At 56.9% G+C, this 23,000-nt stretch overlaps 2 protein-coding genes across 4 annotated transcripts in view; one reads left to right on the top strand and one right to left on the bottom strand.

Annotated features, from left to right (window-relative positions):
• The first annotated feature begins 2,782 nt into the window (after positions 1-2,782).
• On the top strand, positions 2,783-6,495 carry SLFNL1 (schlafen like 1). The gene is made up of 4 exons (XM_044236376.1): positions 2,783-3,166; positions 4,909-5,379; positions 5,603-5,746; positions 6,373-6,495. The coding sequence occupies exons 1-4, from the start codon at positions 2,783-2,785 to the stop codon at positions 6,493-6,495; spliced, it is 1,122 nt and encodes a 373-aa protein (XP_044092311.1).
• Positions 6,496-9,639: 3,144 nt separating this feature from the next.
• CTPS1 (CTP synthase 1) overlaps positions 9,640-23,000 on the bottom strand; it is a 30,773-nt gene continuing 17,412 nt past the window's right edge. For all 3 annotated transcript variants that reach the window (XM_044237952.1, XM_044237954.1, XM_044237953.1), the window contains 11 exons: positions 22,191-22,323; positions 19,205-19,293; positions 18,378-18,472; positions 17,631-17,693; positions 15,627-15,670; positions 14,122-14,218; positions 13,059-13,114; positions 12,862-12,958; positions 12,259-12,403; positions 11,668-11,759; positions 9,640-10,531 (listed from right to left, as the gene is read on the bottom strand). In XM_044237952.1, coding sequence (XP_044093887.1) covers positions 11,675-11,759; positions 12,259-12,403; positions 12,862-12,958; positions 13,059-13,114; positions 14,122-14,218; positions 15,627-15,670; positions 17,631-17,693; positions 18,378-18,472; positions 19,205-19,293; positions 22,191-22,323 — 904 coding nt within the window. In that variant the 3' untranslated portion in view covers positions 9,640-10,531; positions 11,668-11,674. The remainder of the gene's footprint in view (positions 10,532-11,667; positions 11,760-12,258; positions 12,404-12,861; positions 12,959-13,058; positions 13,115-14,121; positions 14,219-15,626; positions 15,671-17,630; positions 17,694-18,377; positions 18,473-19,204; positions 19,294-22,190; positions 22,324-23,000) is intronic.

Below are 23,000 nucleotides of genomic sequence, written 5' to 3'. Positions count from 1 at the left end.
GCCTGGGTGGCTCAGTGGTTAAAGCCTCTGCTTTCAGCTCGGGTCATGATCCCAGGGTCCTGGGATCGGGCCCCACGTCGGGCTCTCTGCTCAGCGGGGAGCCTGCTTCCTCCTCTCTCTGCCTGCCTGCCTCTCTGCCTACTTCTACTTGTGATCTCTCTCTCTGTCAAATGAATAAATCTTTAAAAAAAAAAATTCTTAACTTGAAGTTCGAGAGTTGTTTCCCTCTGGTGCAAAGCAGAATTTGTCAGAAAGGTCACGGGCATCCAGTGAGGGGATAAAGGGACTGCTTACCCCATAACACTGAGCCTGTGTCTGCCCCTGCCCAGCGGCCTGTTAGAAAGCCCAATGCCCTAAATAACCCAGTTACACTGCAGTACGTTTCAGTATTTGAAATATTGTGTAAACGTATTTGGTGCCCCTCCAGTGACCGTTTCCACCCCTCCCCACGGAAGGAAGGGGAACTAACGTGCATTTCAACATGTGCTGGTTACAGGTCCCAGGGAAACATGCAATTCGGGGGTTTGAGGACACCCCCAATAGGAGTGGGAGGAGTGTGGGCGGTCAGATCAGCGTGGAAAGCCTGGTGCACAAGGCGGCCAGACAGCAAGGCCTCAAGAAGGGAGTCCTGTTCTCTGGGGGTGCTTACATGCCTGGTCTGTTGGGGCCCCTCTCCTGACCGGCCATTTCGGGGCAACTCAGCCCAATTGCACTCCACCTGTCTTCTTGGGCAGCTACAGCCCCCGCCTTGGGGTAGTCCTGAGAGCGGCCCATGATGGCCGGGGCTGGACAGGCCTGAAGAGGGGTGGGGGAAATGCATGGGGAGCTCGCAGCCCTCCTCCTCCTCACTGCCTCTCCCAGAGCTGCACACCCCAGTCCAGGCTCTCTCTGCCTCGTCCCTAAGGGCAACAAAACTCCCTTGGCCTCTGCAGGTTGGCTGCCCAGAGGAGGGGGCAGCTCCCACGGCCCAGCAGCTTCCCCAGCCTGAAGCATCTGCCTCTGCCCTCCCTCCTCCCTCCCCACCTCAGGACTTCCAGAAGGACCCGAGCCCCCTGCATCTCCCTAAGGAAAGCATTTCTCCTAGCCCCTTACCCCACCCAAGAAAGGATTTCTGTGTTAACAAAGGCTGTGTATCACCCATGTCCCGTCCCTGTTAAACAGCAGGCAACAGCCCTGTCCTTGAAAAGGGATGGCAGCTCTTGACTGAGCTCTGGCCAGCAACTTCCGTGGCGGGTACTCAGCCAGGCCTACTGCCCAGGGCACCCCCGAGTCCAGCCATGTGTGCTCAGATTCATCCTGGGAGTGTCCGGGCTGTCAGTGCTCAGCGGAGCCTGGGTTTGGTGACCGAAGGGGAAGGCGGGGATTTGTGGCACCAGAGGCCTTGTGTGGCCACGAGGGCCAGGAGAGACATTACAGAAGAAGGAAGTGTGTCCTTGGCCCCTTGACTCTGGAGCAGCCCAGAGGGAGCCACACAGCCAAGCTGTAGTGTGTGTCTCTACCTTGGGGTAGGAATAGGAATAGGATTGACTTCCCAGCCCTGGGCCTCAACCCAGCCAAGAAGGCATTGTTGACACCCGTGAGATCACAGAGGTGGTTGCACAGGCCCCGCCCACTTCTCCCGCAGCTTCGGTTCCCCTGCCCAGCCCCCAGGGGACACCCCCCACGCCCCCCTTCTAGGGAGCTGCTGGTCAAGGGTCAGGGGTCTATGGGAGCTGAGGGCTGGCATCTCCCACGCTCCCTCAGCAACCATCAGGATATGAGGGTCACAGGCCTCCCCTTTCCTCCTGTTCCTGCTTGTCCGGAAGGCCCCCACCCCGGCTGTGCTGGTCCCCAGGCCCTGACTATCTCAAGGAGCCAAACTGAAAAGATGCAGGCCGGTGGTCACTGCCCCACAGAGCGGAGGCCGGGTGTGTGGGGGTGAGTGGAGGGGCCGCTGGTTGCCAAGGGCACACAGTCAGGCATGAGGCCCCGGCGGAAGTGGGCGTACTAAAGGGCCCTGGCTTGGCACTTCCTCACTTCTGCTCTCTGGACTCTGTCTAGACCAGACCATGAGCCTCCTCAAATTAGCTGTAGACGTGCGAAGGACATTTTTCTGGGGGAGGGGCCGAAGCCTTCATCTGTCAGGGGGCCTCTGTTCTAAAACTCTCCGGCCCAGCCCTGCCTGGTTCAAAGCCTCCACTAGGCTCGCACCAGCTCGGACCGGGTGAGAAGCAGCAGCAGAGTGACCGCTGCCAGTCCTAAGAGCCCTAGGTGACACCTTCCTCACCAAAGACCCCTAAAAAAGGCTTCCCTGGGGCCTGGAGGCAGCAGTCATCTCTGATGGACAGGAAATCCAAAGTGTTTCCTCCCACCTGTGGACTGGTCAGGGGGGATGACAGGAGGCCTGAGGCCCAGAAAGGGAAGTGGCAGGGCCCTCAGACCTGAGTCCTGGGCCCCTCTTCCCCTCTTGAGACACATTCCCCTCGGTCTTCTCTTCTGTGGAATGGAGGGGCAGGCCCCCACCTCAGCACTGACTCCCCTCTTCCCTGCCCTAGGCCTTGGGTTGGTGGCAGGTGCCTTCGGCTAGCCCTCTACTCTCCCTCCCTCTCTCTGGCCCTGCCCAGACCCTGCCCATCTGTGAACCTCCCAGGAGCCTCAGCACCCCCTGAGCCCCCTGGGAGGCCCCGGGAGGAACAGGCGGCCGTGAGAACTCCCAGAAGCCCTTCTGAGGGAGACCTCTGCAGAGACCCCGAGGAAGAGATCCCGGCAAACCCAGGTGCAGGAGCCCCTCATGGAGCCTCCCATGGAGCCCCCCATGGAGCCCCCAGGCAAGCAGCCCCCGCAAGAGAGCCCACCCGAGGACCCAGCCCCTGAGGCCGCCCCCAGTGCGCACATTCTCTACGTGGACCACTTGAACCCCCAGTTCTCGGTGCCCGTGCTCGCCTGCCTGCTGCGGGACATGCTAGAGCGGCTGGAGCTGCCAGTGGCACGCGAGCACATCGAGGTGGTGAGGCGCCCACGGAAGGCCTACGCGCTGGTGCAGGTGACGGCCCACGAGGCCACTCTGGCCGCCCTCCCCTGGCGCCTGCAAGCGGCCCTGGAGGAGCACCAGATCCCCAAGGAGCTGGTGGCCCGCGGGAAGGAGCTGGTGCTGGGTGAGGGCCCAGGGCCCTCGAGCGGCAAGGAGGTAAGTGAGGCTGGCCCGGAGCACCCTGGCCAGCGAGCCCCAGAGCCTCGGGGAGCGGGATAAGCCTGGGCCAGGATGGCCTGTGCTGGGGTTGCAGGGTAGGGGCAGAGGTGTGTGTCTGAGGGCTCCGGAACAGATGGGCAGACTGGCCAGCAGCTGCTGACTGCTGTCCGCTCACTCCCAGAAGCAGCTGCCGCTTACGGTTCGCCTCCAGGCTGGAAGCTCAGGAAGAAAGGCCAAACTGTGGGGCGTCCTCCCTGGGTCCTTCTGAATCCCATCCTCCGGGTCTGGGCCAGCCGGGGCCTTTCCTCCCCGGCCCCCCTCATTCCTGCAGTTGACAACATCGGTATCCACTCCGGGCCAGGCAGCAAAGTGGAGAGCAAAGGCTTGGCCGTGCCCTTGGGGGGTCCGGCTCTCTGGACAGAGCCAGGCACAGCCAGTCACTAAGCTGCGGGCTGCGGGGACAACCGCACAGAAGAGCTGAAATCCCAGCTGGGATTTAGGGAGTGGAAGGATGTTCTAGGCAGGGGGAGATGGTGAGGGGGGTGACGGCCCATCTGCAGAAGGTCAAGCCATTTGGGGGCCCTGGAGTTCCAGCTGAAGGCTGCTGAGGAGCTAAGGAAAAAAGCTGGGCCAGAGGGCAGGGTCCAGGCCCCCAAGGGCCGCAAGACCAAAGCAAAGCAGGGAGGGTGTTGGAGGGGGCCAGTGTGGTGGCCTCCATGGGGGATGGGAGAGAGCACCAACTCACTGCGGCTATGGCTGGGCCCTCCGTGAGACAGGTGGTCTTGGTTTTCCTTTTCTTTCGGGATGAAAACTCTGTGGTGTTCAAATTGTTGCAGAACTGAGCAGCTCTGTGACTGACATTTCAAGACCTGTGAGCCTGACTTCATGTTTGTGTGACCATTTCCTCATGTTTCTGATAAACTGTCTTCTCTGGGAGGCATGGGGCGCTTAGGGATGGGCCCCTCGCCACCGTGCATCAGCCCTCATGGCACCCCCAGCCCCCACAGTGCCCCCAGCTGCAGAAGCCACTGCTGGAGACGGGGAGACAGCAAAGAGCCTGGGACAGCTGCAGAAAGCCCAGTAAAGGGGGGAGTGAGCGTCATCCTGTCTCCAGGGTCAGCGAGGAGTGTGGATGGGATGGGAGGAGCCTGGAGGTGGGGAGGCAGTGATGAGGCCCAGATTCGGCCCCCATGGCCACGAGTCTGCTCATGCGCAAAGCCCAGCAACAGAGCAGAAGCCATGGAAGGGGTCTCAGGAGGGCTGGAAGAGGGTTGAGATTCAGGAGGACTGGTCAGTGGTCTAGAAAGCGACAGGCAGGCGTTTCAGGGAGACCAGGAATGGCATGGGTTTCTGGAATCACGCCTCATGATTCAGAGACCTGTCACGGGCAACCTCAGGTGCTGAGATACGTCCTGTTGTGAGCTGGCCCCGGGACTCAGAGGCCTGCCTGTAACTAAAAGGGAAGACATTGGCCACAGCAGCTCCAGCTCCCAGCTCGGGGAAGGAGAGCGAGTCAGACCCGCCAAGCTTCCCACCACCGGGCAGGAGGGTGCAGTGGCGGTTGAAGCCCTTGGCTCGGCGGGTTTACCGCACTGGCCCAGGACGACGGGCAGAATTAGGCCCCTCCCCTGGGCGGGGCATCGGGGTGCCTGAGTGTGTGGGCCCCGGGCGGAAGGAGGTGTCCTGTCCCTCTAGCTGCCAGGTTCGGGGCTTCTGACTCTCGGTCCCCGTCCCGGCAGGAGGAGGACAGCGGCCCAAGTCCCCGCTCCTACCCCAGCCCCGCCCACAGCACCCCAGCGCGGGCCCGGCGGGCGTCCCGGGGCCAGCCCGGCGGCACGCGCTCCGACAGCGCCATCGTGCGCCAGGAGATCGAGGGTCAGGAGCGCCTCTTCCAGGGCGCCTTCCTGGGCAATGAGACGCGCAGCGTGGAGTTCAAGCGAGGGGGCGGCGAGTACCTGAGCCTGGCCTTCAAGCACCACCTGCGGCGCTACGTGTGCGCCTTCCTCAACAGCGAGGGCGGCAGCCTGTTCGTGGGCGTCGAGGACAGCGGCCTGGTGCAGGGCGTCCGCTGCGGCCACCGCGACGAGGACCGCGTGCGCCTGCTAGTGGACTCCATCCTGCAGGGCTTCCAGCCCCAGGTCTTCCCCGACGCCTACACGCTCTCCTTCATTCCGGTGGTCAGCGCCTCGGCCGGCAGCACGCCCCTCAAGGTGAGCCGCCGGGACGGTCTCGGGTCTGTCTGGTCCCGGCGCTCAGCGAGGGACGGCCAGCCGCTCCTCCTCCGAGCAGGGATGGGCGGGGCCGGGGTAGGGGCACTGGGGGGAGCTCTCTGAGGAGAGGCGGGAAGCCCCCTCGCCAGGCTGCCCCCTGGAGTGAGTGACTTGGGATGTGGGGGCCATGGTGCCTGCCAGAGCCGCTGTCGCCCTTACCAAGGTGATCCGCCTGAGCGTGCACGCCCCCAAGGCCCAGGCTGAGCCGCAGCTCTATGAGACCGACCAGGGGGAGGTGTTCCTGCGGCGGGACGGGAGCATCCAGGGCCCGCTGTCCGGCCACGCCATCCAGGAGTGGTGCAGGCAGGTGAGTGCCCCGGGCTGGGGTCACTCACTGCGCGATCCGGGGGCATGCCATCAGCTCCCCACCCCACCACGTCCCCACCGCCCGCTGTACTCCATCACCGGGGAGAACACCCCCGAGGCTGTGAGTCCGCCCCCACCCCCACGCAGCTGGGGGACTGGGAGAGGACTGTATGGGGAAGGTTGAAGACTTTGAGGGGAGCCCCTTACGATGCGGAGGCAGTTAGCGCTAGACACGGTCCCAAGAAAAAGCCTCTTACAGAGGGCCACACCAGGTGGCCCAGAAGCAGGGCAGGGCAAGGACGCTGCGAGGCAGCAGCCAACCCGCCAACCCGGGTCTGCCCCGGAACTCGAGGAGGCGGCAGAGGATGGTTCAGCCCGGGGCTCTGGGATGCAGGCGGGCCTCAGGTCAGCCGGCTTCCCTCAAGACCCGGGGCTGACTGACTTGTCAGGGGCGGCCATACAGCCGGGGGCCTGGCTCCCATTGGCCTTGAGTAGCCCCCTCTCCCAGGCCCTCCTGCGTCTAGTCCTTCTCGGTGGATTGGACGGGGGGGAGGGGTCGTGGCTCCGGGCAGAGGGGCGCGGCCTGGGCGGCCCCAGCGTGGACCTCTGCCTCTGTGGTCCCGGCAGAAGTGGGCGGCAGAGCTGAGCAAGCTGGAGCAGAGACTGACGGCGCTGACCGCGGAGAAGGAGCAGCTCCAGCAGCAGCTGCAGCAGCGCGCGCCGGTCTCCTGCACCTGCTGCGTCCTGTGAGCGCCCGGTGAGTGTGCGGGCCTGAGGGCTGGCTCCACCCGGCAAACATGGGACCTGCCTCTTTTTGAGCCCAAGGTGTCCCTTCAGAGCTGTGTGCGCTGCTCGGAGGCAGATGCGAGCAGTACATCCGTCCTCACTTCTTCAACAACTGCTAGTGTGCGGGCTTCGATCCCGAGCAGGCCCCGGTCTATGGAGCTGAGAAACGGCTCTTAGCCTGATCCCCCAGGAACCTTACTTCCAGAAAGAACTGGTAAAAGCTCGGCCAGAGCCCTCCTAGGGCCGAGCTGTCAGGGACTGCTCTACTTCCTCAGATGCCCATTTTGCCCAGGCTGGGGTCTCTGACCCAGTGGCGAGACAGGCCAGAGAGGAATGTGTCCTCTTGGGAAAGCGCTTCTGCAGATGGCCAGACACACTCAGGCCACTGTGGCTATGGGGCAGACAGGCCACCACCCTGCAAAACCCACCCTGGGCTTGCCGGAATTTATGATTGTCAATAAATTACATGCACCTGGGGCAAGGAAGGTTCTTTCTAGGCCTCTTGGTCAGCCAGCTGGATGCAGTTGAGTCCTGAGTCCCATGCCCAGCCCATCTCTCTGTCCAGGAGGCTGAGCCAGCCAGAGGTTCCTCCCACCCAGAGCTGTGGGGCCCAGACAGTTGCACTCTGTTCTAGCTCGGCCTTAAAGACCAGGTCCCTTGGGGGCAAACTGCTACCTTTTTGTTCAGTTCTTTGTCTAGGAGACAGTGAAATGGACAGGAAGCAGGGGCACTTGGTCATCATCACCCTGACACCGTGTCTCCCCAGCACCCACCAGCACCTGCACAGGGTGTGACCTCCAGCCCAAGCACCCTCCAGCCACTGGTGAGGACTTCTGTTCTGGCCATTCCCCTCATCTCTACCAGAGAAACAGACACACTTGAGCCAGTGTCTGATCATGCCATACTGGGCTCAAAGCCCTGCAAGAGCTCCCCATTTCACCAGTGGCAAATTCCGAACAGCAGCCTACACAGTTCTGCACAATCTGGCCCATCTGACCTCAGCCCCTTCTGCCCCTTGAGCGGGTGTGCCCCGCTACAGTGACCCTTTGTCTCCTGGACACACCTGCCGCAGGGCCTTTGCACTGGTTGCTTCCCTACCTGGAAGGCCGCTCCCCCAGAGCTGCAGGATGGTTTCTTCTGGGCTCCACCTCTGAGTGGAGGGGATAGTCAGTTCTCTACCCGCCCTACTGCACATAACACCTCTCTCCCCTACTTTCCTGCTTCCAGCTTTGCCACACTCCATAGCTTTCCTTGCTGTGCCCTCCCTGCAGTAGAATGTACCCTTCCAGGGGTAGGGATTTGGGTCTATTTTGCTCATTGTTGACATTCAGAACCAAAACATGACTGGCAGGTCGTAGATACCCAACAGCTAACTGCTAGGGAAACAAGCAGGGACACTCAGCTTCAGGTCTGAGCCACTAGAAAACCGTGGAACCTGGTCAAATGGGGCTTTTCCCGGGAGGGTCCACAACACACCTGCGCATACCTACTCTCCCTCGTTGGTCTAGAGGCCCTTGGCCGTATCCATGGAGTAGATGGAACAGCTCCAGCCCCACAGCCCCTGGTTCGTCAGCCAAGAGACCCCGCCTGTGTGTCTCAGCTGCTTGGCGACTCGCTCATCCCACTTACCCACAAGCTAATCAGGGCGGCCTGTCTCACGACACGTTACCTACCAAAGTTCTGCTCCTCGTCCACTGGGCCCCTCAGTCACCCAAACATAGGGCCCGAACCAAGTTTTCAGAGGCTCCGTGAGAACCTCACAGAGGATGTGCTGCTGAGGCGGTCCGAGGGGGGTCAATTGTGGGCAATTTCCATGTGCCCAGCATAGGCCAGATGCTGGTCTGGGCAGTATAGTCCTCGGAAGTGCCCTTCCTGGGACACAGCCGATGGTGACAAAGAGCAGCCATGTTGCTGAGCTGCTCCAGGCTGCTAAGCCTGGCCCGGACCAGCTGGCTTGAAGGGCTCTGGGCCCCCTGCCACAGCTCTGGGTGGTCAGGGCCGCTCAGGCTCCACCAGCCCAGGAGAGCCAGCAGGGTCCCTTCTCCACAAGGTCATCCAAGTGGCCAGCACTGAGCAACAGGTCAGCTGAAGCCACTGGACATCCGCAAACCATCCCACACACAACCAAGTCCTCACTGTTGTAGGGAGCGCGGCTATTGCCCTCCTCAGTGCCCTGTTTGGGGAATGGCTCATACAGAAACGATTCAGACCGTGTGACCAGCCGGGAACGGTGATTAGAACCCACCCCATTAGCCGCATTCCAGGTAGCAAGACAGGCATGAAGAGCCCTGCGAGGGACCCATTTTACTTCGGTCCACGAGAAGCGGAGACAAAGGGGGCTCGCTCGCTCTTGCTGGGTCAGGGCAGGCACCCCAGCTTCTGGGCCCCAGTGCGGATGGCGGCCTTGAGCCACGAGCACAGGCACACAGGGAAGCCCGCTTCTTCTCCGGATCCCCCTGACAGGAAAGCTGGGCTAAATCCTGAGAAAGAAACATTTTTCTCCCCTCCCTGGTTTCTCGAATGTCCGTGAGGAAAGGCAGTTGACCACGGACAGACAACCCAGCCTGAGCCTCCACCTTGGACTGAACGGAGCTGGCTCACGAGGAGGCGAGCTTGGCGGCCGGAGGGTGGGTGGGTGTCCACGGCAGCAACGGGCCCCTCACTCTGGGGAGAAAGCCCTCGGGACCCCTCGACACACAAGGCCGGGGGATGGGAGGACCAGCGGTGGAGAAAGTGGTCCTGCTGGCTGACAGCGGTTGGTCTGCCACTCCTGGGTCACATGTATGAGGGGCCACATCCATGGCCAGCAGAGGGAGGGACCCCCATGAATAACACGCGCCACCCCCCCACCTCCCAAGACCAAGCAGCCCCCATGCTTCTTTGCATCTCTATATGTTGGGAATCTGAATTTGAAGCCTTCAGGGGGAAACTGGTTTCCCACAAAAAAAGGCTCCTCTCAGGTTCTGTGCAGATGGTCAGCTCATGCACTTCAGGCCGTCCCACCAAGGACAGCCGGGTGCTGGCCACTGAGGTGACGCAGGCACGTCCCGGACTGCACTGACATTGCCCACCCAGCTGCGACATCAAGAGCACGACACACAGAGCATGTCTCGTTCTGCGTTATTTATTTCTTAAGTTAGAGGATACACGGAGTCTCGGCCAGAGGAGAGCGGGCCCAGGGCAGTGCCTGCGGTGACACCACGGTAAGAAAATAGCTTTTCAGGTTGCATTTCAACTGCAGTAACACCATTCTGGAAGGACACACTGGCCTCGAGCAAAGCGGTCTGTATAGCAGAGGCTTTGAGAGGCAGTTTCCCCAAAAGATTCTTTGTTCTTTTTTTTTTAAGCAACCCCTTGATACAAGGAGTACTTCCCAGCCCAGGGAGGGACGCGTGGCTGAGGACAGGCATTCTGAAACCACACTGCAAAGGGACAGACTAGTCACCATTCACGGACACCAAACGAACTGTTCCCTTTGGCCACCACATCCCCACCGCCTGTGGGCAGCGAGGGGCCCTGGGGAGTGGACCCGTGCCGAGGCTGCTTCTGGTCTCACCGCTCCTGGTGGCAGGCAGTGCCCTCGGGTTCCCAGCACCAAGCGTCGCCGGCTCTAACACGACCCCTCCTCGCATGTGGTCCATGGGGCACATGTCCTCCAGGAGGAGCGATGGGCTGCACGCTTGAATCCACGATGACGGGAGGTAGTTGGAGATGACCGACGGGCGCTCCCCCGGCGTGCGCATCCCCCACCCCCACCCACAGGCCCCCCTCCCTGGCATGGTGCCACGGGGACCACGTGGGGTGTCGACACAGGGCGGCACCGGGTAGGCGCCAGCACACGGGATGGGACATGTGAGTCACAAAGTCTTCCAGATACCTTTCCCCCATAATAAAATAATCTTAATAAAAACATAATTTAAAGGAAGTGTCAAAAGCTGAGTGTAAAATCAAAGCTGTAAACTCTCAAAGTCCGAAGGCTCTCCTGAAGAGTCACAGGTACCTGTTTAGGAAAAGCAAACAACACGGAGCAGTTACAGGAGGTATAGGCAAGTGGGGGAAGTTAGAGTGTGTAGTCGGCTGCGACCACAAACGAGGCCACTTTCCTGGGAACACCAGCAGGAGGACCCGAACAGGATTAGAAGCTAACTTTGTAGCTCCTGCACAATCCTACACTTTCCAGACCAAACAAGGCTTCTTCCCCCACCCTGTTGTTGTCAGTGCACCCAGCGTCTTCAGTGCACCCAGGGCTCCCGGCAGGGTGAGACTTCAGACTTCACCGACTACCCGGGCCGATGGGAACGTTTGCTTTCTCTTCCGGGCGCTTGCTCAGACTAGGAGGCGGCCGGCAGCAACAGGAGAGATGGAGGAGGGCATCCGTGCTCGCACACCACCACGGCCCTCCTCCAGGCGGGAACCCACATCTCCCACCAGCCTGCTGGGGCCCCCGCCTATGGGATCACACCACATCCCCGGGTCTCCTTTTGGACCCCAAAGATTGGACCCCCCCACCCTCCCTCGACACTGGCATCAGCAGGAGGTGAACACAGTTCACTCAGTGATCACAGTCCTACTGAATGTCATTTAAAAAGTTAGCGCCCGCAGCCCTGTGCCGCGTCATAACATACAGACATTATTACTGTCAGGACTGACATTCCAAGTTTGCCCGAGAACTGCTCGGAAATTAGGGGATTTCCAGAATAAACAGCAATCAACACAACAGTTGTACACTGTGTCCGTTTTAAAGCACTTCCTGATGAAAGCCTGCGTTTCTGCAAATGTGACCATGTTGTCACACAGGTCACCTTCAAGATCTCAAGTTTATGGCTGCATGAGATAACAGGGTCTGAGAGCCCAGCTCCCCCAGAGGCAGTCAGACTGGCTCCTGAATGTCGCAATCGGCGACAAGACAACTGCCCCGTGGCTGGTGTCCCCTGCGTCCTGTACTGGAGGTCCCGAGGCCCGGGGACACCGATGTAACTCAGGGCCCTGTCCACTGGGGGCCACACTGACCTTACCACTTACACACTCCGGCACATAAAATCCTCAACGTCAGACTTCCCTGCTATCTTACAATTCTAGTGTAATTGCCATTAAAACACACGAACAAAAATACAAGAACCGAGAAACGCCACTTACATTCCCATCAGTCGTGATTTATTGACGGGAACTTCAGTTCGGTGATTTCAGAGTCCGGGGAACTGCTTCCACTCCTGTCACTGTAGGTGTCCCTGTGGAATTCGGATGCTTTATTCATTGTCTCCCACCACAGACCCACTTTCCTTCTCTGTGTTCCTAGCCACCATCACCACAGGACCCTTGTCCGCACACAGCAGGAACAAGAGATGCTATCCTGCCTTATGAACTGAGCACAGAGCCCTAGAGGGATTTTCTTCTTCCAGTTAGAAAGGATATAGGTTCGCTTTATACTTCACTCCTGGAACTCTAACCCCCAGCGCAGAGTGAGGAACTGGCTCCAGAGGAAGGCAGCGGCGAGGCAGGGACACACTGGGCCTGTAACCACCAGCCTGTGAAAGCCAGCGCCCCACAGACCCAGGGCCCCACTGTCACATACGAGCCCAGGGTCAGGTGCTGCAGTGAGGGCTCAGCCCCCGCACTGGGGAAGGTCCTGGCGGCACACAGGCAGCCTGAGGGGACCCCAGGAAGGAGCGCATGCCCACTGCGATGAGCCGGGGGGCTCCCCGACGGACTAGAGAGGAGTGACCGCACCTGGGCGAGAGCCTGCAGCCCTTCTGGAGGTAATGCGGGAGCCTCCCCACGGAGGCCAGCAGGAGGCCAAAGTACGGAGGCGAAGGCTTGATGGGCCGGGACAGGAACTCAGGGTGGTACTGAACCCCAACAAAAAAGGGATGGTCTGAAACAGAAACAAAAAGCAGTACTTTGGTCATATGCATAAAATAAAGAAGAGCACACCCTGTCAGGTGTTTCATGTTTCTATAAACCCTAAAATTCTCACAAAATAGCATCTTAACCAGAACCCAGGTTAAGGCAGCCCCAAAGCTAGGGGGAGGAGATGCCCTTGCCCCACAAGCTGTCACCCAGCTAGGCCTCCTCCAGGGTTCCCGCCTGGCCAGCCCTGCTCCCCAGCTTCCCCAGATCAGAAACAGGGCTCAAAGACCAAGGGCGAGCCCTCATTCTGGAAAATGAGGACCAAGGCCAGAAGGGCGGCGCTGCCCGCAGGAAGAGGGGCTCCCAGGGCTCCAGGTTCCTGTTCCCCAAGAGCACCCCCAGCAGGGCAGGGATGCTTCCTCCGGCCACCAGGTCAGCGCTCCCAGCCGCCCCCCTGCACCCCCACAGCTGCCCTGCGCTCACCCTCCAGCTCCACGATCTCCATCCTCTCGCCCCCAACGTCCTGGCCGACGAACTTCAGGCCCTGCTCCTCCAAACACTTCTTTAGGACTGGATTCACCTGCGGACACGCCAAGAATAAGGCAGCTGACCTCCCAGCTTGCTGCGATTCCAGAGTCGCCAGCAGACAGGGTGAAAGGTCACTGAGCTCAACTGCTCACCTCAAATCTGTGGCGGTGCCTCTCTTCCAGGTAATCTGGATCTCCATAGAGTTTCCCTGGCAAAAGAAAGCAGACTGATGCAAAGAATTCTGATTGCTTCCCAGTGTACTGTGCAGTGCCGCCGCGGCCCTGCCCTCTGAGGGCAAGCTCTGGGTTCTCCTGCCAACCAGGGCCACTGGCAGCAGCAGCATAGCACAGACTCGTCCCTGGGCTCTGAGTTTTCTGACCATGCCAGGGAAGACCGTCACAGAGACAAATGTTTCCATCCCACCCCCCACCCCCCGCTCCCCACAATTACTGCAGTACAAAGCACTGGAAACTGCCCTGGAAAACCCACCAGGACACACGGAACAGGTGAACGGAAAAGGACACTTGAAGAGCTAGGGAGCTGGCCCATGGTGGGGAGCCGTGCAGTTAAGTCACGGTCAGCAGAGCGCGCCGCAGCCCCCACGCTGCCAGGGGAGGGGGGCCCCCAAGTCCACAGAATACAGAGCTGGGAGCACTGCACGGTCACCTACTCAACTGACTCAAACAACGAGACACGAGGGGCCCCCGCTTCTACAAAGAATTTTCCCCGGTGAACAAGAGAATGAGACTAACCGCAATCATTCTCCTCGGGATTTTCCTGCCCCAACTTTCCCTAAATCTGCAGTACCTGTTAGTACCTTCAGAGTAAAACCTATCTAGGTTGGGCCGCACAAAACTGCCTTCCTGGGGACAGTGCCGACACCGGCAGTCTAATCTAGTTCACCCGAGCGGCCTAGGGGAAAGGCCAGGCTGCGGGAGACTGCATGTCCTGGCCTCCTCCTGGGGAGCCACCCACCCCCGAGGCCCCCGGGCCCCCCACCACTGACTACACAGCCTGGGGCCCAAGAGCCACACTGCTTCTTGGGCTATCCTGGCGCATCCTGAAAGAACGTGAGCAGGAAGGGGGAAAAAACTTGAAAGCAAGAATGAAACCCAAAAGGCCAGCCCGGCCCTTCGGAGCCCCAGGAGTAGCCCAGGACGGGCTTCCGGACGAGCCGTGCTGTGCCACTGGGGGGCTGGAAGCGGCAGCTCTTACTCATGACGGAGTTCTTGGTCTGGAACAGGGTTCTCCTCTTGCCCAGCCTCATGGTTCCGCCCATCTGCCCAGGGTTGTGTTCCGGCATGTCTATGACCTGGAGGTGTTGGGAAACAAGCACGCGCTACCACACGCTGCGTCCGTTAGCAGAAGGATCGCCAGCGCTGCGGGACGAGGGCCCGTGAGAAGCTCTAACCCTGGCCCTTGCTCAGAGGGGATGGTCACCACTGAGCAACGGCCTTCCTCTCGTCGTTGAGAGTCCGTGCTGGGTAGGGCCTCGGGCCCTCGCCTTTGGCCGGTCATCCTGAGCCGCGGGAACAGCTGCCCCCAGCACTCTGGATCATGAGGGCTGCCAGACCCCAGCACCTTCTGGAGACTGACACAGCAGCGTGGATGCAAGACGAGAAAGGCCATGATGTGTGTCCCCCGCCCCAGACTGAGGGGCTGCTCAAAGGAAACGGATGCTTCTCAGGGTTTGCCTGGTACACGTGTGGGCTGCAGAGAGGCAGAGGCCCCGAGCCACGAGAGCCCAGCGCACCGCTCAGTCCCCGGCTCCTCTGAGCACCTCCTGGCCTCAAGGACCATCTCAGGGCCCTGCTTTCCCACCACAGAGAGGAGGCGCCCCTCCAGCCCTTCACTCCTCTCCTCCTGAGCAAAGTTCAGTTTCAAGTCAACAAGCATACACTGATGCTGTTCAAATGCCCTGGGATCAAGAGCTGGGTCCACCCTGTTTATCACAGCGTCTCTGGTATCGAGAACAGACCTGTCACCCCCGGGCAGGAGAGCTGAAGATGAATAAAGGCGCCGTGCCTCCCCAGGAGTCACATTCCTCTGACAGGAGACACCACACGAGGGACATGGGCCTCCACAAGCTTTGGTTACTATTAAACACGTTCGTTCAATACCCATGTTCCACGGGTCCTGAAGAACAAGCCCATGTCCCCGGGATGCTGGGGAGGAAATGAACGAGCATCTGTAAAGGGGTGAGGACAGCACGTGGTGCGCAGCAGGGGCCGTCAGTGTTTCCCGTCAGCAGTGGGACGGCGCTCCTGGGGACTGAGGGGAGCGCGGAGAGAGAATGATGCTAAGCGGGAACCACCCTGGCTGGCTGGGGTAAGGCCTGTCTTAAACATTTTCTGTTGCAAACTGGGAAGAGAAGTGAGAAGTTACACAATGAAAAATAAAAGCTCTTCCCATGGGGTGCCTGGTGGCTCAGTGGGTTAAGTCTCTGCCTTTGGCTCAGGTCATGATCTCAGGGTCCTGGGATGGAGCCCCACATCGGCCTCTCTGTTCAGTGGGGAGCCTGCTTCCCCCTCATTCTGCCTGCTGCTCTGCCTACTTGTGATCTTTCTCTCTCTGTCAAATAAAATAAATAAAGTCTTTAAAAAAAAAAGTTCTTCCCATGCTATGGGTCTGAGGGACCCGTGGACAGACCCAGTGGTCTCCCTGAGTCCAAGCCCTGAGCGCCCTCCTCAGCCCTGGGAAGGCTCCAACACTGGACTCACCACAGGATGGTTGGTCTTAGGGTCAAACTCTGTAGAATTGGCATCTGAAAAATGGAAATACTTAGGTTAAGAAAACAGTCACAAACAACACTGATTATTTTCAAGTGTCGTCGTTCTTAAGCTCTTAATCACAATTTCCCTCCCCAGTTCAAAGTGACCGTTCGGTGATTCGAACAAAAGCCAGGAGTCACATTAATACGAGGTACTCGGTGCACACACACGGCTGAGTGTTTTCCATGTGCGAGCACCGGGAAGCCAAGCCGTGGAAAATGGGGGAATTGAAACCAGGGGCACCACCTCATCTTTAGCTCGATACTGCCTCCTCGTGACAGCTCACACGCTGCTGCCTCAACTCCCCCTTTCTTGCTTCAGAGTGTGTCTCTCCAGGACGGGCAACACATTGTTCTCATCCTCGGCATCTTCTGTGTCGCCCTGCCCAACCGCTTCGCACAGCCGCTAAGTCAGGAATTCGCTTATCTCAAGACCCGTACAGCCTTCCTCTCGCTCACTGCACAGATGGTCCAGCCATAAGCAAAACCACTGAAGACTAAAAGGAAAAGAACCCTGTTCCTGGTACCATCCTGTTCCTGGTACCATCCGGCTCCCTATGCGTGATAGGCCTGGTACCTTCCCTCCTGGGCCTGACCAGAGCCAGGTCCCAGCTGAAGGCAGACTTGTCGTCAGGTCACCCACCCACCTGGGGACCCCATCGGGTGACGGGTAGTGGCTGGGAGAGGGTCCAGGGTGCCCAGAGGGCCAGCTCCAGGGTCATGGGCAGCTAGGACAGTGCCTGGCAGGGCTCAGGGACCAAAACTAAAGGGCATGCGGCCCACAGAGCAGCTTGAGTGCTGAGTGGGAGGTGAGTGGGTGAATGAGCAGGAGGTGACCTCTCAGAAACACGTCCAAGGAGCCTAGCCCTAACAGTAAGCTGGCCACGGGAGGGCCACTCGTCCCTCATGGAGCCAGGCCGCTTTCACATGCCTCAGGATGCTCGGCTTCTTCTTCCTACAACTTCTGAGGTCTTCTTAAAAACGTGATGTTTGTCAGCTGGGCTACAGAGTCAAGACGCGCTGTGTGGGCTCTGCCATCAGGGGTCCCAGGGAGCCTCGCCCCCACCGTCGCACTGTACGCTCCCCTCCCCCACCAGCTGTGCAGGCCTCGGGACACGAGCAAGCTTGTTCAGTGTCCGCACACTGGGCCTGTCATTCTGGGAGGTCGCCTGCTGTGAGACGCCTCAACTGAAGTAGTGAATGATGAGCCTTGCTCCAGGGAGAGAACCATCTCGATGTCCCTGCTGGGCAGAGCTGAACGCATAGCAGGGAGATCTGATACACCACAGGGAGCAGAAAGCCAGCCAACCGGGTCCACAAGCCCCACAGCACTCCAAGATGTGGTAAAACCCTGCTGGGAGCCACGGAGTGTCCAGGTAGTCTGGACAGCAAGGCACGGAGAATTTCCTACTGGCCAGGCACCACACTGGGACTATTTACAAGCATAATTTCATTCGATTCGCACAACCAGGAGAAGCAGGTACCATCATCACCCCATTTTATAGAAGAAACAGAAGCCAAGAAAGGCTAAGTAACTTATCTAAAATCACCCACAATAAGGGAGGGTCAGAAGATACACCCAGGTCTGACAGGCTCCAGGGCCCAAGCTCACAGTAACTGCACAGCCTCAGGCCAGAGTTTCCTTGCTCGGCACCAGCTCAGGGATGGTGGCTACGGGGATGGGAATGCAGGCATCCCCAAACTGGAGATGCGGGGACAGAGACCCAGGAAGCCTGGCCAGCTGTGACTCCTCGATCCTGCCATCGGCACAGCTCAGAGGAGCTGTGCTTTCCCTTCGTGCACACGGCACTTCCCCCTGCTGTGCCCCCACAAGGTACCAAGAAGCCAGGCCTGGCCTTCTCCGGGGCCTCCCATCACGCAGGGGGCGCCAGGCTCCACGCCCTCCAGAAACACTTCAGCAAGAATTGTAACAAGTTTTATAACGAACACTTACCTTGCCAGCCCAGCACATTTCTTGAAAACTCAACCACTGCCAACTGCATTCCTAGGCACACACCTTGTTGATGGAAGGGAAAACACAAAGGAAGCTCCACTGAAAAGCAGCTTCTCCATTTCACACCAGCCTGCCCTGACTCTGTGTCCCCTTTGCCCACAGAACAACAATCACAAACTCTCCTGCTTTCCCTGCTACCAACAAGCACCCCCTGCTGTGTTTTATCTGTTATCAGCTTTCAAAAACTGGGTCTAAGCTTTCAAAAAAGTCCTCATATGAAGGGCCAAGTTTTGGAAGCTACTCAATTTTAGAAATACGCAGTAGCGTATTCATACTTAAAAACTCACGTTTTCCTATCCTCTCTCATTAAGTTTCCATTTACAAATGATCAAGCTGAAAATTACTAAAATTTGCAGCTCCAGGAAGCATCCAAAATCACGAGCCAATTTGAAGTGAGAGTGTGAAACTCAGCATCAGGTGTCCTGCCGAACAGCTGGCTCCAGCAAAAGGACCAAATTTCCTGATTGCTTTTCATTCTCCCCAAATTCCACGGCATCTACATGTAGATGTATACGCTCTTAAACTTTTCACACTAAGAAAGTCTGAATTTCTCCCAAACAGAACCAAAATGTCTTCTACTTGAGCTGCTATCTAGAAAGACAGCATCTGCACTTGGTTCCAGTGACCTCTCTGTTTTACTCGCAGGCTCCCACGCGGCCCTTTTCCTTGCTCTTTCCTACTACTTACCCAAAAAAGGCTTCTTCTGTTTTCGAGCCCAGGCGATGGCTTGGATTTTTCCTTCTGTCCCCCGAACACCAAATCCCCCTGGAACCAGCACTCCGCTGTCCAAGAGAACACAGCACATGGGGATTGGCCCTTCCCACCAGCCCAAGACAATGATGCCACAAAGTCACTCCCCCTATATTTTGCTACTGGGGCTATGACGGTGACTTGGGAGACTGCTGGTGAGCTGTAGTGAACACTATGGGCTCAGAAAATATGCACTAAATGCTTACAACGGGAAAAAAAAAAGATGGCACACATGGGTTCTTTCATCATTTTTAACACATGTTAACATAAATGCAACTTCTTACTTCTTGGCTTAAAGAGCTCCCTTGCGTGGGCAGGGAGCCTCTCCCTGTCAGCGGAGAGTGTCGGCTGAGCGGGGGCTTCGGTCATGGTTGTAGGACTCTAGAACATCCCACTGCTCCAGAGAGCTGGAGTTTCCTGCTGATTGTTTACTATTATAAAGAACAGCTGCCAAAAACCAACAGAGAGACTCTGCGGACGGGTCCTCATCAAACATTCCGCAAGAGAATCTTTAAATAAGCCTCATCCGTCGACGCAGGCAGCAAATGTCCGTGAAATCAGAACGTGTTTTCTTTAGATTCAACTATATTGATAAGCTGTATTTTTGTAAGTCTTAAATCTTACAGACTGTAGCCTTTCAACAATTAAAAGATCTTTAAGAAGCAGATTGCCAGCTACAGGCCCGAGAGCACAAGGCTCTGCTCAGTAACGCCTCCCCCAACCACCGAAACCCCCGGAAACCCAAGGCCGAGGGCCCTACTCACTGAGCGCTACACAGCTTCTGCCAGGCTTCGTGGTAGCGCACGGGCTCCTCCTGCAACGTGCTTGGCTCCAAGTCCGTGGAATCTATGTACTGGGGACCATTCGGGCGGGGGAGACAAGAAGCAGTCCATGACTCCAGAGCCACATTCTTCCTAATTCCTAAATGATACTATCAATGTCCCATCTTTCTTCACTTAAAAGTTTTAGGGGCTCAGATGGTTAAGCATCTGCCTCTGGCTCAGGTCATGATCCCAGGGTCCTGGGATCGAGTCCCAAGTCTGGCTCCCTGCTCCGGGGGGAGCCTGCTTCCGCCTCTGCCCTTCCTCCTTACTGCCTGTGCGCACACACATGCGCTGGCTCTCTCAGATAATAAAATCTTTAAAAAAATAAAAAATAAAGTTTCAAAATTATAATCTTCATATATTTAAACCCAATAGTTTAAAAATAAACTTTAAATTCTTTCTTATAGGGATGCCTGAATGGCTCAGTCAGTCAGTCTGCTGCCTTTGGCTCAGGTCAGGATCCCAGGGTCCTGGGATCGAGTCTCGCGTCGGGCACTTGCTCAGCAGGGAGACTGTTTCTCCCTCTGCCTCTGCCTACTTGTGCACGTGCAAGCAAGCAAATAAATAAATATTTAAAAGTAAGTAATTAAGTAAATAAATAAATAAATTCTTTCTTTTATTTTAAAATACAAGTGGTGTATTTTAAAAATCATTGGCCTCCCCAATATGGCTCTCCACTGGCTCTACCCTCAGCCTACTGGAGTCCAAAGTGTTCTCTCTGGGGCCCCTGGGTGGCTCAGCTGGTTAAGTGTCTGCCTTTGGCTCAGGTCATGATCCCAGGGTCCTGGGATTGAGCCCTGAATCGGGTTCCCTCATCAGCAGGGAGCCTGCTTCACCCTCTGCCGGTCTGAGCTCGCTCTCCCCCATCTCTCTGACAAATAAATAAAATCTTTAAAACTAAAATATAATGAAAAAAAAAAATAAAGTGTTCCCTCTGCTCAGAATGCATTTTCCTCCAGCCTGTCTGCCACCAAGACTGCTTTCCATCTTTGCCTCTTTACTGCAGTATAACTTACATGCAATAAAACCCAAGCATTTTAAGTGTACACAGATGAGTTTTGTAAAACATACACACAAAGGTGTGACCGCCTCCTCAACCAAAAATAAGGAAAATGACTGTCATCCTAAAAAAGTCCCTCTGCCCTCCCACCCCCACAAACAACCTCCTCTCGGCCTCCTGCCCCAGACACCCCGGCTCTGCTTTCTATCACCACAGATGTCCCTTTTAGAACTTGATAGAAATAAACACACAACATGCAGCTTCCGTGTCTGGCTTTTTTGGCTCGGGATGTTTCTGGGATTCATCCCTGCTGCTGTGCGTGTCACGGGTTTATTCCTTTTTGTCCCTGAGCGGTTGCCCATCGAGGAAATACAGTACAATGTGTGCATGAACTCGCGCTGGACGTGTGGATTGGTTCCAGATTCTGGCTATTAAGTATCAGTCCTCTCGTATAAAAATATTTCTTGTGGATCTATGTTTTCAGTAGGTATCAGGGAGCAGAAGGGCTGGGTCACAGAGTAAGTGTACGTTTCCCTTTGTAGGAAAGTGCCAGGCTGTGTTCTCACCAGTTGTGCCATTTCCCCAGCCCACCAGCAAGGCGCGGGGTTCCCCATCCTCTCCAGCATGCTCGGCGTCTCCAGCAGGTGTCTGGTCACAGTGTGCATGTATTTCCCTGACAAATGAAGCTGCTGCCCTCGTCTGCCTCCACATACATCAGGAGCAGCTTCGATGGACGTGTCCACTCAGATCTTCTGCCCCCATTCTTATTAGTTTGTTCGTCTTTTTCCTACTGTTTCCTGCCCAGGACCCTGCAATGGCTTCCCTGAACCTCAGGGGAAGAGCCAGCTGTGTGGCCCAGGTGACGGGATTCATGACCTCACAGGCCTGTCTCCAGACATCCTCCAATTCACACTTTCCCATCCACTGAGTTCCCAACTATTCCCCGTCTCCAAGCCCTGGGATACACTCTACCTTCTGTCCGAATGCCCTGCCCTTCTGCCTCCCCCATCTTCCCAAACTCTGCCAGAGACCCTCCTGGAGGAAGCCTGCCCTCCTCACACATCTACCCAGACAGGCTCCCCCACCCCTTCTGTGTGCTCCCCCAACACCTTCGAGACCCCACAGACTCATTCATCTCTCGGCCCCCACCATCCACCATGAAAGGCACAGACTACGGCCACATGGAGACGACAGATGAATGAGCCAAAGAACGAGCAAAAGTCAAGGAAGTGTAATAAGATCCCATAATCCTTAAAATGTATACAGTAGGTCCTTCTGTAGGAAAGTGTTCCTCAGCACAAAGCCAACTAAATTATCACGCTGAGAAACACCCGGAAGAGGAGAAGGCCACTGATGCCAACAGTGAGGACGGCCAGAATCTGAGCCCTGAATCCTCAAGACTCCAGGCATCCGCAGACAACAAGCAGGGATGAAGCCCTAACACTCCGCCAGCTCGGCGTCTGCGCGTCCCATAGTGGAGCGGAACACAAGCAGGACCGCTCACGGGTGCCGCACACGCTCCAGGCACTGGCCGGGCAACCAGACACACACTTCAGAGAAACCTCCCTGCTCTCGGAGGTGGGTATTAGCCCTCCCACCTCCCAGACAAGGTAAGAGAACAGCAGTGTGCCTCTGGCCCACCAGGGCTCCCCCATTCCCCTGGCACAATTGTACTTGGCCACCTGCTACTCAGAATCAACCATCGGCACTTCCGCAAGCACTACCCTGACCACTTCTCCCCTTCACTGTCTCCTGAAAATGCCCTACCGTTCTCTCACTAAGCCAGGAGCCAACCATGAATCCTTTCTAGTCCAAAAAAGAAACTGCGAGTTCCAGGAACATATGGCAGATATGCCTACAGCATCTATGAGACCCCAAAAGCCCTCCCTATCCAGGCCTCGCTATACCCGTGCTGCCCCTCCTTACCTTGATTTCTAACTTGTGGTTGATGGCCAGCGCAGAATGCTCCAGGGCTTTAATGACGGAGGCGTACGAGTCTGAGAACTTGGTGTATTTGCCCACAAGGGCAATAGAGCAGGTCTCCAGCAAGCGATCATATCTATCACACAAAGGCCAGGAGACACCAAATTATTTAGTACACAGATACCACCACAAGATCAAAACTGCTTTCTAAAAAGAAGAAAACCTCTCTGGGAAGCATACAATGGGAGCGGGTATGATCTGAGTTCTCTGTACACAACAGTAAAGAGGAAGCAACTTTCAAATCCATGTGGCAGGTTTTGTAAAGAAAGTAGGATTTTAGAACCTGGCATGAAGAGATGGCTTCCAAATCCCACACAAATTCTTTCTTAAAAATTAAAATCCCAGGGACGCCTGGGTGGCTCAGTGGGTTAAAGCCTCTGCCTTCGGCTCAGGTCATGATCTTAGGGTCCTGGGATTGAGCCCCTCATCGGGCTCTCTGCTCGGCAGGGAGCCTGCTTCCTCCTTTCTCTCTGCCTGCCTCTCTGCCTGTTTGTGATCTCTGTCAAATAAATAAATAAAATCTTTAAGAAAAAAAAAAATTAAAATCCCAAAGAGCTAAAAAAAAATTAACAGACCATTCTTAGGAGTTAATGTGATGAAGGGAATAGTCAAATAAACTCTAGTACATTAACACAATGGTCTATATTCACCAAAAACCTTCATCACAAAGTATAATTAGTAACAGAGCAAAAATGTTTGTAATAGCATATGAAAACGGGATCCTCGAGCTGTGTGCCATTTTCATGGCTGCCT

Source organism: Neovison vison, chromosome 2 (genome assembly GCF_020171115.1).
Source record: "Neovison vison isolate M4711 chromosome 2, ASM_NN_V1, whole genome shotgun sequence".
NCBI classification, from domain to species: domain Eukaryota; kingdom Metazoa; phylum Chordata; class Mammalia; order Carnivora; family Mustelidae; genus Neogale; species Neogale vison.
Note: the sequence above shows the minus strand (reverse complement) of the source record. Positions and strands in the feature narration are given on the sequence as shown.

Bases quoted from the DNA above. Each gene is read 5' to 3' on its own strand.
- SLFNL1 (XM_044236376.1), top strand. From the start codon at position 2,783: ATGGAGCCCCCCATGGAGCCCCCAGGCAAGCAGCCCCCGCAAGAGAGC. The intron at 3,167-4,908 runs GTAAGTGAGGCT...CCGTCCCGGCAG, and splicing joins GGCCCTCGAGCGGCAAGGAG to GAGGAGGACAGCGGCCCAAG. The intron at 5,747-6,372 runs GTGAGTGCCCCG...TGGTCCCGGCAG, and splicing joins TCCAGGAGTGGTGCAGGCAG to AAGTGGGCGGCAGAGCTGAG.